Source organism: Gorilla gorilla, chromosome 3, assembly GCF_029281585.2.
Source record: "Gorilla gorilla gorilla isolate KB3781 chromosome 3, NHGRI_mGorGor1-v2.1_pri, whole genome shotgun sequence".
Taxonomy (NCBI): domain Eukaryota; kingdom Metazoa; phylum Chordata; class Mammalia; order Primates; family Hominidae; genus Gorilla; species Gorilla gorilla.
Window position 1 is genome coordinate 122,645,068 of NC_073227.2, and position 14,624 is coordinate 122,659,691.

Here is a 14,624-nt window from a genome sequence, read left to right on the forward strand (position 1 = left end):
AAAACTGACTTAGCTGCATAAACAGTCATGTTTACACAGTATAAAGAATGCAGTATAATGAAGGAAAAATGGAATTAACATATACCTGTAGAGATACCACACTGACATTATCAAAATGGATATGTCCATTAGCTTCTGTGACAGCAGGATTTGCATAGCATGTCACACCATTGATGGCAGGTAATGCTTTAGGTTGATGAGTTTTTTCTTGAGGACCAAAGTTATCATTTCCAAAGTGGGTATGACCATTCTATATGGGAACAAAAACCAAAGAGATTATAAGAAGAAAAAAGATGATTCATACAGACAAGGAAATAGAGTTTACTGCTTTTTATTTATAAGAGGAAAATTGTATGTCTATTCTATATGTAAAGAAGTCTTTTTAGATATATAAAATTTCTCTTTTTTTTTTTTTTTTTTTTTTTTTTTGAGACGGAGTCTGGCTCTGTCGCCCAGGCTGGAGTGCAGTGGCGCAATCTCAGCTCACTGCAAGCTCCGCCTCCCGGATTCATGCCATTCTCCTGCCTCAGCCTCCCGAGTAGCTGGGACTACAGGCGCCCGCCACCACGCCCGGCTAATTTTTTGTATTTTTAGTAGAGACGGGGTTTCACCATGTTAGCCAGGATGGTCTCGATCTCCTGACCTCGTGATCCGCCCGCCTCGGCCTCCCAAAGTGCTGGGATTACAGGCGTGAGCCACCGTGCCCGGCCAAAATTTCTCTTTTTTACATGTATTTTCATTTATTAGATTCTGCTGTTACTGTTTGTTCGTGTTAGAACACGTATACACTCTTATTTTGATGAATATGAATAGAATATGAATTATGCACATCTGTTATTCAATATTAAATTGCTGGTACTTGAAAAAAAAACAAAAAAAAACTCCAAATTTTACAACATGAATCAAGTATTTATCTTATACTTGTCAATATATTGACTCTTTGTTCTCCTTAAACTCACAAGCCTAATAACTGGACCATTCTCATAATTCTAAAAATAAAATTCCTGTCTTTATTTGCCTATATAAAGTAGCTTTAGGGGGTAAAATATCAGATGTTTTAAATAAAGTCCATTTACCTGACCATATGTCTTTAATAACATCTTTAGCATTCTTTCAAAAAAGAAAAGTAGGTAAAATCCACCAAACACAGCAACTGCCTTCTCAACATAACTGTCGACTTTGGGATCAAATCCAAATGCCTAAGGGAGAAAAAAGGGCAATTCAAGTAAAACCAAGAAATTTAACTTGATTTCTGGAAAATAATACCAGTATACGATTCTCACCAATGTTCTAAGTCTCTCTTCACATCCAAGTAATATTGGAAACTTAGCTGCCAAAAATCACAAAACAAAAACTTTGAAATTTGAATGACAAAACTGTATGAGATGGCACAAAAACCTTACAACTAGAAGTCTCATTAAATAAAGCCACCAGAGAATCTTACAGTTTCCCACCTATAACACCTACAGCAATATTTGCCTTGAAAGAGTAAACTTTTAGCAGTAAAGCAGCAGCTCTGATTCTCATCTTTAGAATATGATACTAGGTCTAGATAATGAAGATAAATGAGATATTGATGACCTACTGTCTCTAAAAGTAATATATTAGTCCATGATATCCAGAATCAAACTTTTAAAACAAATATGGCAGGCCACTTGGATTACTGTTTTCCCAAGAGAAATCCTCTTATACCTACAGAACTGTGATAAATCCTAAAAAGGTAAATAAATCAAGGCCAAGGCCCAAGAATAAAAGCAAAAAGAAGATTTAAAATGGCCACCACTCTCTCTCTCTCTTTCACACACACACAGCAATAAGAATGGAATAATTCTTTCTTTAAAGGACAAAGAACTGGAGTTAGAGTTTGAAGTTATAAAGAGTCAAGATGTTGCTAACAGACAAGACACATAAACTTCAAATAAATAGAATCAGAGGAGAGACTAATGGGTGAAAAGCCACAACTTTACACCATTCCACACATTGTAAATCTCCCCTCTGAAGCAGAATAGAAGATGTCTGGGTTCTTGTCCTATGTTTGCCTCTGGGGAGACATCATGGCCGCATCCTCATTTGAATAACTTCTTTGTGCCTGTTTATACAATGCAAAACGGCTATATAAATATAAATGTTCCATTTACCTAACATTGAGGTTATGAAAATAAAGTGAAATAAGAAAAGGAAAATCATTTTGCTACAAAAAACTCTATGAAAATTCGAGATATTATTACAAAGACAGATTCTTTATATTGTTAAACTTCAAGAAAATAGAAAACCTTAACATCATCAATGTAGAGTCTTTAGTCCACATACAGTATTAGTTTGTTTAATTTACTTTGACCCATAAAGCAGATGAGATAATAAATACATATATCATATTAAATATATTATGTATATAATACTCTTTTAAATCAGAAAATCTGTATTGTCATCCTAGCTTTGTCACTAGCTGATTGTAAGGCTATAATCAAATTATTTAACCACCCTAAATTTTAATATTTTTTATCTCTACAATTGAGGCTGTGAAATAGATATTATCTTAGGTCCTAGATCAAATAATGATAACAAATCTATAACTCTAAAAAGTTATATACCCACTTTCATGTATAGCTTGAAAAATTAAAGGAAGCTTTAGTTATAATTTTCTAAAAATTAGGAGATAAGGGTGGTACTCCCTGAAATACTATTAATATTTTCTCTCTGTATGGGGTTTGTCTCTCCCTGTGTGCGTGCATTGTGGGTGGCAGATACAGTCCATGTATACATATATTTCTCTAGTTCCCCCTTGTGGATCCCTTCTATGAAAGTCTCTTTCTCCTTTCCTTCCTCTTCAACATTGCCTCTCTTTTCCTTTCATTTATTTTCCTTCCTCCATTTCTCTTCCTTATATGGGCATAACACAGATTTGAAATAAATTGAATAGTGTGCACTATAGTCAAGATCAGATCAATAACACATTTTATCAAAGAAAAAAAATAAGTTGCTATTTATTTATTAGTCCTCAATTGATATTTTTTCCACAGTTGGAAAAAATGAAAAGGTTTGTCAACCATGCTCTCATTTACTCTCTAGTCACTTATAACTGTAGTAAATATATGAGGGAATTTAGTGGTATATGTTAAATACATTATAAATTTACATTTGACATTTGCAGTACAGTTGACATTGCATGCTCTTTAGAAAAATAAATAAATAAATAAATAATGAAACAGTGTGTGGAAAAATTAAATTTGCCAAGTGCAAGGCAGAATAAAGTTTTAAGGCCTTCTGAGGTGTCCCAGAGCTGTCTGAGCACGTCCTAGTGGCTGGCCTCCTAGAATATTAATTTTGTCTCTGATAGTGATATCCACTGCAGCTTGGGACAAGTCTTTACAATTGCTGTGATTCAGCTTTCTCTTATCCAAGACACTATAAACCAGACCACAAAACGCTGTAAGAATTATGGAGGCTAAAAACATATAAAGTGCTAGAACGTTCAAAAGAAACAATTATTCACAGAAACAAATAGCCAACATCCTTACCTCTGGAATAAGTTGGAAAATTGCATTTGAAAAAAGAGTCCCAATAGCCAGCCCCACAAAAAAGGTCAAAATCTTTGGGAAATAAGATTTCTTTATCAGTGGAGTCAAAATCAATCCGAGGAGAGATGCCAGATTAATAATCGTCACTGACAGGAATCCATATCCCCAAACTGTGGGTCAGAGGGAAAAGAGAGTAGAAATTAATCAGAGCAAGGAACCAAATGATGTTTTCCTGTACATTAAGCTTAAAAGTGTCTTTAAAAGCTTAAGACACATATCTTCTTTAAAAGAACAAAATCTACTCAATGAAAAGTATATAGAAAACTGAGAATACAAATATGGCATAGCAAGCATTAATAGTAATACAGTTTATGTTTTAATCAGCCCTAAATCATCATTATGGGATTAATGAGTTTTACAGCTTGCAGGGAAATTGGAGAACATCTAGAACAGTGACAAACAGTCTGAGGTCCACAGGCTTCAAGCCACCTAGTTTCATCTATGGCTCAAGGAATAGATTAAAACAGCATTTTGAAAAAAAAGAAAAAACAGGGGCAGTGTGAGCCTCAGGACAAAGGTATGGGATGACGGGTGGAGGGCAGGGATGGAGATGGGTCACAGTGAGCTAGCTTCAAGGTGACCATAGCTGCTAACACTGAGTTTGTCACAATCATTTGTCTTCAGACTCCTGAGGACAGCATCTTCTCAGAGAAGGTGGCACCAGCAGCACCTCAGGTCCCCAGCTGGAGCCTCCTGGGAACGAAAGTCAGTCTGATGCAATAAGCACTCAGGAAGTGAGCACATGGGGCAGGAGGGAGCAGCTGCATTACATAACCCACCCTGTGAGACACAAATTAGGCAAAAATATTCCATACAGAAGAGATGCTAGTGACAGAAAAAGGTGGTGCATCTTTCATCTCTCGAGACCCAGGGCCTGGCACCCAGTAGGCACACAATAAGTATTGCTTAGAATAAAATGAATGAATACTATCCTAAGCTCTATAGCTAATGGCATGTGTGACCTATTGCCTTTGGGCCTCAATTTCCCTCTCTCTATCCTAAAGGGGCTGGTGTAAGGACAAAATGGGAACACAAGTGAAACATACCCAGGACAGTCACCTATGTGTGGGTGCAGGCTGAGATACAACCTGGCCTCAGGGCTGTGCAACATGTGACTTTGTCTCTGGCCCCACACACTGTACACAAAGTACAGTGTGACAGAGGAGAAAGCTGCCTCTGCATAGCCACTTCTTTAAAATATCCAGAAAGCATGTCTAAATGGTGGGCCACTTTTCTCCATGGCACTGTCAGTGGAGTACACTAGTAACACCTACAGCTCAGGGAGCATTTGCCATGTGCCAGGGCCTGTGCTGAGTGATCAACATATGTCAACTTATTTGAACCTCACAAAACCCTGTAAGAGAAATACTACTACCTCCTTCATACAGTTGGGGAAACCAAAGCAGATGGAATTCAAGTAAGCTGCCAGAATCACGCAGATAGAAAGCTGGATTTTGAACCTGGACAGTCTGGCTCCCAGGCCCACATTTTTTAGCATATGCTTTATTATTCCTTTAGAGATAATCTCATTTTTCAAAAGCCCAAAGGACTCAATAAAACTGTAAAAATGTTTTCCTGAATTATACATACTTTATTAACACAAGATTGTTCACTATAATTATTGTTAGTCTAGAATTTCTATGTACAAATAAACAAACTTAGTAAATGTTCATTCAGCCTAGATGATGTGGACCAAACCATGGCTCCTGCCACCACACACACACAAACACACACACGTGCAAACACACACACAGAGTGATAGAAAGTCACCTGTGCTAAGTACCAAATGAAAAGGTCAGATTATAAATGGTACTATGTAACCCCGAGAATCATCACAGCACTGACCATGATGACTGCATCTTCTCCAGACACTTTCCTATCAGTTGCAGGTCCTGGCCATGCCCTACAACTTCACCTAACAGCCCACTTCATTCCCATTTATTACCTTATCACCTTAAACAATACTACTAGTCCCCACAGACATTCCACTTGGAGAGAGTTCTCAACTCCACACCTTTTATCGTGGTAGATCTACATGGAATTTCTCTTAACACAAACATACTTCTATCCATCACTAGCCTACATGCCTTCATTCATTCAACAAATATTTATAATCTCATTGGGTAGACAAGATATATACATGTTGAAAACTAAAATTAAAAGGCAAAGAAATTGTTAAGTGCCAATAGAAGCAAAGCCACATGCACATGTTAAACTCATCAGCTTCCCTGCAAACATCTGTTCCATTACCCTTGTTCACTACCTACATAAATAACAGGAACAGTAGGATCAATTTCAGTTTTTCACTTTCCACCAATTAATTCCATAGACAACTACTGGTGATCAAACCCTACCAGTTCTGCTTCAGGTATCTCTCACCTCTAGCCTCTCCATCCTCATTGCCAGTGGTCTTGAAGTCAGACTCTCATCACCTCTCACTCCCTCATCTTATATAACATGACAGTTATCGATCTGGTGCCCCTCCTACTAGCTGACATGGCCTACAGACTTATACTAAATCACAAAAGTGATCATCTCATGCCCCCATTTGAAATCGCCCCCCATAAACTGACCCTCGCACAGCCTCTCCAGTGTTATTTACCCCCTTCTCAACATGGCCTTTACCCAAACACTATGTTTTCCCAACCGAGCTTTACCTTTACACTGTGGTTCTCTGTCTGAAAACACTTTCCTATCTTCCTTGCCTAAGAAAGTCATACGTGGCCTTCCAAGCCAACACAAAGATCTCCTCTATGAAGCTTCCCTGCTCTCCAGGCAGTACTCCCTGGCTGGTCAGGATTCCCATCACTCTTTGTTTGAAATTAATTGGTTCGCTTACCACTTCTTGTGTGCTACAGTAATTTTATCACTGATATATTTGCCTACATCATATAAACTGTGTGATTCTCAATGAGAAGGGCTATGTTTTATTCATCCTCAGTGCCTAGAAAATTGTCCACGAAAAAGCACACATTCCTTGCTGAATGAATTGATAAATTCCCCATTTCAAGGTGCAGCAGAACTCTGTCAAAAAGAAATACCAATCGATCTGCTTATCCAACTTTCTAACTTTCTTTGCCCTTGCACATTTATCAGCACAACTTGGGGGATGGTGGGAGTGTAATTCATCACATTCTAAGCACACTGCGTAGCTTCCCCTTCTTGTGTTGTTAGAACATCATTCAGAAAAAAATGTCTGGAGTTTCCATTCAACTGAAGCACTTTCCACTTAACTGAAGCACCAAAAGAATACATTAGTATGAATCTATTCCTTGGACATCTCCATATATACGTGGGACTTTCTCAAACGATCTGTTTCAGAGAGGGACCAGTCTCCTTATAAGTGAACCCTGAAAGATTTTAATAGATTTCAAAGAAATACAGTCAGGATAGTTTACATTTATTGACTGTCCACTGTGTAAGATTCTTCTAAGAACTTTACCTATTTTAACTCATTTAATTCTGATAGGTGCTGCTATTTTTCCCATTTTAATAGTGAGGAAATATGGTTCTATTATGATACCCATTTTGCAGATCTGCATACAGCCCAGGCTTCAATTTTTGCCTGGCCCCATTTAACTGCGAAACTGTATAGAATGGTGTTTAACAGTGTGAACTCTGGAGCCAGAGGATTTGTGTTCAAATCCCAGCTCATCCCCTCACTGGCATCATAGGTTGGTTCCTTGACTTCCCTAAGTTTCAGTTTTCTCATATTTAAAATGCAGATTAAAATAGCTCCTATTTCATAGAGTTTTTACAAGAATAAAATAAAACCAGTTAACGCTGTCCCTGGAATATAGCAAGCCTTTAATAAATGTTGATTACTATTATGTTTAAAAAATTAGTAAGTAGACCATGATATAAATGTTAGTTCATTTAATTCACTGTTATTCAGTGAAAAGAAGAACAAACTAAGAATCAGGAGCTCTCATTTCACCTTAGGTACGACACCTACAAGAAGCCACTTAACCTCTCTGGAACTTAGACTTACATCACTAGTTGTATTACAGAGTTGGACAATATGATCTCCAAGGATGCTTCAATTAATATTCTTTATTTTATCTACTATATGAATTAAATACGATTCTGCAACTTCATCAAAAAGTGAGGCAATTTCAGACCATTAAATTATTACTAAAATGCAATTAATTTCTCTCCTAGAGAATTTAACTTATCATCAGTTTACTGTACTCATCAATATCATTTTATAAAGCACATGAAATACTTTCAAAAATAAAATGTGAGGCCTCTGAGAAATTATACTATCTACCCACTGAAATGTCAACATAAATGTATTCAAATTCTTGTATCATTTGGATTGTTTTTATGTTGATTTTTTATTGCTTTGGATGAGATAAAGACTTGACTCTTCATTAAGTGAAAAGTTATATGAAAAATCCAGTGCATTTAATTATTTTAAAATGTGTTTCTTAGTGAGAAAAACAATAGGATAACACAGGGGCCAGGGAATGTGGTGAACCTATGAACACATGTATAAGAACAAAGACATTCTTCTTCCTCTGTGCCAGGCATTGTTCTAGGCACTTACGTATATTAACTCATTTGATACTCCCAACAATTCTATAAAGGTACCATTAAAGTAACTGACCCATAGAGATATTAAATAATCATACAGCTGCACTAAAATAAAACAATCAAGATATCACATCAAAAAGGCAATAGAGTGCCAAGTTAAACATCTTAGATGAGTAGTAACAAGCACTCTACTAGTTTCCCTAAATTCCCCCGGAAACATTTCCATATCTTCTCCCCCCGATCCCACTTCACTCCAGCCTCATTTCAATTCCTAAGACAATATGCACCCTAAGAGGCATTTCTCTTTTTATTGGGTTATCTGTCTGAATATTTGGTGATCCCATAACTTAGAATTGCTGACTTTTCCATTTTATGACTTTGTAGTGTTGTCCCTAGAATTCTACCTCTCACACCCTGCTTCTGACTTCCCAGTTCTCAACTCCTGGTTCCTGAAACAGAGTAACCTAGTCAACTGGGGTTTAAAAATTACTTTTGAATATGAGTAATTAACTTGCACAGAGCAACTGGGGTTAAAAAATTACTTTTGAATATAAGTAAGTAACCTGCACAGAGTAGAGTATTTGCTTTTTCTGAAACCTCACTTCCTGTACCTAGAGTTATGCACATGTTAGATGTAGTTATTTAACAGACCTAACTAACAGGCCTACTACAGCACCTAGGTACTGAATAATGTTCGAAGTACTTTACAAATATTAAGTCATTTAATCTTTACAGCAAGCCCATGAGAAAGGTACTATTTTAGATGAGGAAGCTGAGGCAGGAAAAGGTTAAAGTCATGTTCTCAACATAGCTGGAAAATTACAGAGCTGGGATTTGAGCCCAGGTAAACTGGCTTCAGAGTCTGTGCTTTTACTGTGCAATACTATTAGTCAAGGGTAGTATCCTAAAGCGTTTGCTGAATTTACTTTTTAATGTAAAGTGCAAACTGTATTAAACAGGCTTGTAAAAATATAAATATACTCTAGCAAAAATATTTGCTTGAACAATTAGCAATTCAAAATTACTAATATTTCAAAATTGAAATTACTGTTATTCACAAAATTGCAAATTATATTGATAAATGATACTTGGTTATTTCTATGCTTTGTATATATAAATACAGAATATCAATGAGAACATGGGTTCTGAAGCCAAGACAACCTGGGCTGAATCTGGCTCTACCACATGCAAGTTGTGTAACTTTGAGCAAATGACTTTAAACTCCCTGTACCTTTGTTTTCTTGGCTGTAAAATGGGAATAGTAGTGTCTACATCATATAGTTGCATGAAATTAATATATGAATATGTAAAGTACTTCAAAGAGTGCCTGTCATATAGTAAGTACTACAAAAGAATTGGCTATCATCATTGTTATTTTTGTCATTGTTGTTGTTATTTCTTTTATTCATATAGAGGGAGACTGAAGTGTACATACACAAAGGAATCCGGAAATGAAAACAGGCACTTTCTTTGTTAAGTCTTCCCTTTTCTTCTCTATCTTTACTCTCTTTATCTATCTATACTCCTGTCAGATGAGCTCACTCAGAACAGCATCTTTATTTTTATTTTTTTGAGATGAGGTCTCCCTCTGCCACCCAGGCTGGAGTACAGTGGGGTAATCATAGGTCACTGCAGCCTTGACCTCCTATGTTCAAGTGATCCTCCTGCCTCAGCCTCCCAAGGAGCTAGGCCTACAGGTGCATGCCACCATGTCAGCTAATTCTTTTAATTTTTGTTGTGATGGGGTCTCACTATGTTTCCCAGGCTGGTGTTGAACTCCTGGCCTCAAGCAATCCTCTGCCTTGGCCTCCCAAAGTGCTGGAATTACAGGGATGAGTCACCGTGCCTAGCACCAGTGTCTTTAAATATCATCTCTAGACTGGCAAATCCCCAGTCTTGACCTCTCCTCTGAAAGCAATCTCCTCTCCAAATGTCTGTGTGCCTTTGCCTACTGGACCTCCCTGACTACCTGTGTATGTCAATGTCTCAAAGCAACCACGCCAAAAATTATATTCTTTATCCTCACCACTCCCTTCCTCTACAATAAAGGACTCTTCCCAGTCTTCTCCATCCCAGGAAATGGTATAACGATCTCTCCGGTTTCTCTGGCTCAAGCCTTGACTCATTGTTCCCTCTCCCACAATCAATCCAGGGCAAACCATTTAGCATGATCTCCAGGACTCATCCCGAATCTACTGCTTCTCCCCACTTCTACTTCCCCCACCTTAGTCCAAGTCCCCATCATCCTGAGCATCAGCTCCTGGCAGTCGCTTCCTGACCAATCACCCTGCTTCTACTCTTGCCCCATTACAATCTGTTCTTCAGATTGTAGGCAGGTGGAATGCCCTTCTAACAGATTTGAATGAGATCACAGCATTCCCCTGTTTAGAATGGTACAGTGACTTCACACTACATTCAGAATAAAACCCAATCAATTTACCACCTCCCGCAAGGCTTCCTCACCTGGCCTCCATCTCCCGCCAGGACATATATCCTTCTACCTTCCCCACCAACTCACTAGGCACCAGACACATAGGAGCCTCTTGCTGCCTCTCACTCATGCCAAGCTCATTGCCAAGCTATGTTGGCTGTGCCCTCAATCAAGAATGCTCTTCACTAGAGACGACCTTGCTGTGGCCCTCTCCTTCTGCTCAGATGATACCTCATCAGAGAGGGCTTCCGTGATCTATCTAAGATGACACTCACCCACTATCACCTTCTATCCCTCACCTACTATTATTTTATTTTCTTCATAGCACCTTTCACTCTGAAACTATGTTGTTTATTTGCTTGTTTAAATTTGCTTGTTTAAATCTTCTCCACTACACTGTAAGCCCTAATAAGACAGATAATTATTCTTCTTGTTTACCATTGACTCCTTAGTGCACAGAACAATACTTGGTATGTCGTTCAATAAATATTTGCTTAATGAACAAATGAACGAAAATTTAAAATTCCAACATAATTTTCAAACAGACTCCCTGAATAATTGGTTTATCTCATTGGTGAAAGTGACCCTTCTACACATTTAAGCATGTGAGCTGTATATTAAGCATACATATATTTTATTATGGTTTAAAATTTCTTTGCATCAGATCATATCTTTAAAGTACATATTCATGGAAATACCATTATAGTCACTTAAAATAGTCTCTGGTATTTTCTTTCACTAATGAAAATTAAAACTAATAATTTGGTCCCTGAAAATTTAATCTAGAAGCATGCTAATTCTCTTATCTCTTCATTGGTAACTGCAGATAAACTGACAAGCTTTAAAATAATATGGTAAGCAAAAGATAATGGAAATGAAATGATCAATTATAAGCCAAATAAAATGCAATCCAATATGCACAGCATAAGATATATATTGTTTAAAATCAAGAACTGGATTTTATAAAGTTTTTAAGTGTACTAAATGTAATTTTGATTCAACAAAGAGAAGAGCATAACTTATGAAGTTTAAATGAGTTATAATTCTTCTTATTCTAAATACTTTCAAAATATAAGTATTATTCGAAGAAGTTCTATGTAGATTAATTAAAAGCAATAAAGCAGAAAAAGAGGCATATTAACTTCATTTCACAATGGTTCATAGACTTTTCAAATAAAAGAGAAAAAATGCTTCCAATATACCTTCTGAATGACTTGGTCTTGTTTTGTGCTTGGGCCGATCCTCACATGGGTGAAAGTTCAATTGCTGTAAGACTGCTGGACAGATGACAGAGAATTTGGAGCTGGTTATTTGGGTAGCATTTGAAAAGCCATGAAGGGAAAAGATCTCTTCAGCGGTTAAACACTGAAATAGAATAAACAAAAAAAAAATGTGATAATAATGTGTAAAAGCACATAAGCAAAGATGCTATAAAGAGACACAGACTATTTCATCTAGATGCACAGCACTCTTTATACAAAAGCCCACCACAGAAATTGAAAGGCTCCTAAAGTTGCAAAACAGCCCACACCAGTTTAAACCTAGAAACAAGAAAAATAGAAAAAAAAAAATCCCTTCTTAATCAACAGCTTTCCTAGAGCAGAAAATAGATAAGAATTGGTTTGGGCATATCCAAGGACTTTATTTAAAATAGGGGTGCACCAACACCATTCAAAAAAAGGGTTTTAAAACAAATTTTTATTGTCAGTACCCCCTCTTAGTTTACTTTTCTCCAGTTTGAATGGATATTTTGTGTGTGTCACTGGCATGGCTCTCTATAGCATTTCTTGTAGACAAATACCTGGCTCCCTACAGTTTCATGCTAAGAAATTCCTCTCTTCTCTACACTGCAATAAATATAAATATAAAAAGTTGTTTTAAAATATGTCTTTTGCACAAACTGTTTTTCATTAAAATATGCATTATTCTCAATGACGTTGGGTAACTTTTCTATATTAAGTTTTGAAAATAGTGCTGGGCTGTTTAGAAATTCATTAACTATTAATGAGGACTAGAATCTACATTAGGAAAAAAACTGCAAAAATAATTTTTTAAAGGTATAATGTTGTTCTTACATTTTAACTGTAAGCTCTCTTCCACATACAGTACTTGCATTATTAAGAAAAATATAAAATAAATGCTAATGAATGTCATAAGAATTATAGTGTGAAAAATATCCATTCACTCAAATGGAAGAGTCTGTCTTTAATAAATGTAATTTAGGCAAGTTATTTGCATGCTTCAGCCAATGCTTAAACCCCAATAAGACCTTAGCTATGTACTATGATCTGAATTATGTCTCCCCAGATTCACATGTTGAAGCCCTAATCCCCAGTGTGATGGTATTTGGAGATGGGGCCTTTGAGAGGTAACTAAGTTTAGATGAGTTCATGAAGTTGGGGCCCTGGTCCAGTGGGATTAGTGCACTTATAAAAAGAGACATCAAAGAGCCTGCTCACTTGCTCTTTCTCTGCTATATGAGGAAGCGAGAAAATGCTCTCTGTGACCCAAGGAGAGAGCCCTCACAGACAGCAACCATTCTGGCACCTTGGTCTGAACTTCAAGTCTCCAACTATGAGAAAATAAATTTCTGTTGCTTAAGCCACCTAGGCTTTGGTATTTTGTTATGGCAGCCTGAGCTGACTAATACACTATGAATGGTATCAATAAGTCAAAGTTGATGTTAATTGTTTGACCATAAGATGCTGTAATTCCCTTTATGACAGAAACAATGAAATTTAAAATGTCATATTTTGATACAAGGAGATCACTACTGTTTATAAAGGAAAAATGAAAAAACATCAAATAATCAAATACACCAAGATCTATGCAGTTGTCCAAAGCTAAGATTACAACTACCTTACAGAAAATGCACATTTAGATTTTTTTAATGTCTAAGTATGTACCTAAAATTGTTCCTTATTCAACCCACTGTTTTGAGTTTATGATTAATGATAGCTGCATGCCATCCATAGAAGAGGATACACCACACTCAATGCCCTGTTAACAGTCTTCCCTTTAGCTCAGAATGATGTATAATAAACTAATGGAGGGAGAAAATACCTCAAGATTTAATTGGGGAAGGGAAAGTGTGAACAGTTTATTCGTCACCAGGAAGGCATCCAGAAGCATAATTGCTAGACTCAAAAAGTAGACAGCCCTTGTGGTTCAACTGGACACTGTGTGCTTCCAGGAATAAACAGGTGTGATAGCACATGATAGCACACACAGAGAGCACCACTGTTTCCCTGCAAGGAAGACTTACCCTACTTGGACTTTAAATTCCTCCAACTGTAAAATAGGAGGAAAACGGGAAGATGCCTATAGATAATCTCCAAAGACTTTTCAGAGTTAGCATGCTAAGACTCCCTAACACCTGATGACTGTTAAGCAGTTCTTTTTCAGACTCAAATTGTAACCCATTCCTGAATCAGGACATCCACTTGCTAAGGCACAGTCTGCATTTTTTAATGAAGTAAAATACAAAATAATAGAAACTATAGACTATATCACACATAATAGGGTAAGTGTTGCTTAACCAAACTTTAGTTACACATCATATATAACATGAACATGTATACTGGATCATGATGTAAAATGTATTTCTTGCTGTGAATGGCAGTCACGAGCTTGAATGCCACCACCCTTAAGGATGTCAGAATTGCCCACTGTACATCATTAAAGACACCCTCCTACATACAATTAGAAAAAAAAGAAACAGTGCAGTCAAATAAATATATAATTAATACCATCAGATAGCTTAGCTGTGCAGCATTTGTGTTGAAATTTTAGCTGGACAGGTGGTCAGGGATAGTCACGGTAGTCATGGAGAGTGGCAACTGTCCAATCACCACGAAGAACACAGAGATGTAGAGATGATAAAACTCAAAGCTCACCTCGTGATAAGAGAATGAGAACAGAATACGAACAGTGCAGCAGAACTGAATTAATGGCAAGCCTGACTTATTTAAAATAGCTATCTACCAGCAAGTGTAATGAACACAATTTTGGACAGTGGCCTATTTCTGGCTTCAAACAATCTCGATATTTATTATACTTTGACTTAACAAAGTTGAACC

At 36.9% G+C, this 14,624-nt stretch overlaps 1 protein-coding gene across 4 annotated transcripts in view; it reads right to left on the reverse strand.

Moving 5' to 3' along the window:
- Nucleotides 1-14,624, reverse strand: part of SLC39A8 (solute carrier family 39 member 8) — an 84,955-nt gene that overhangs the window by 42,584 nt on the left and 27,747 nt on the right. For all 4 annotated transcript variants that reach the window (XM_063705449.1, XM_004040202.3, XM_055385415.2 and 1 more), the window contains 4 exons: nt 11,748-11,910; nt 3,519-3,688; nt 1,077-1,199; nt 86-250 (listed from right to left, as the gene is read on the reverse strand). In XM_063705449.1, the coding sequence (XP_063561519.1) occupies nt 86-250; nt 1,077-1,199; nt 3,519-3,688; nt 11,748-11,910 (621 nt within the window). The remainder of the gene's footprint in view (nt 1-85; nt 251-1,076; nt 1,200-3,518; nt 3,689-11,747; nt 11,911-14,624) is intronic.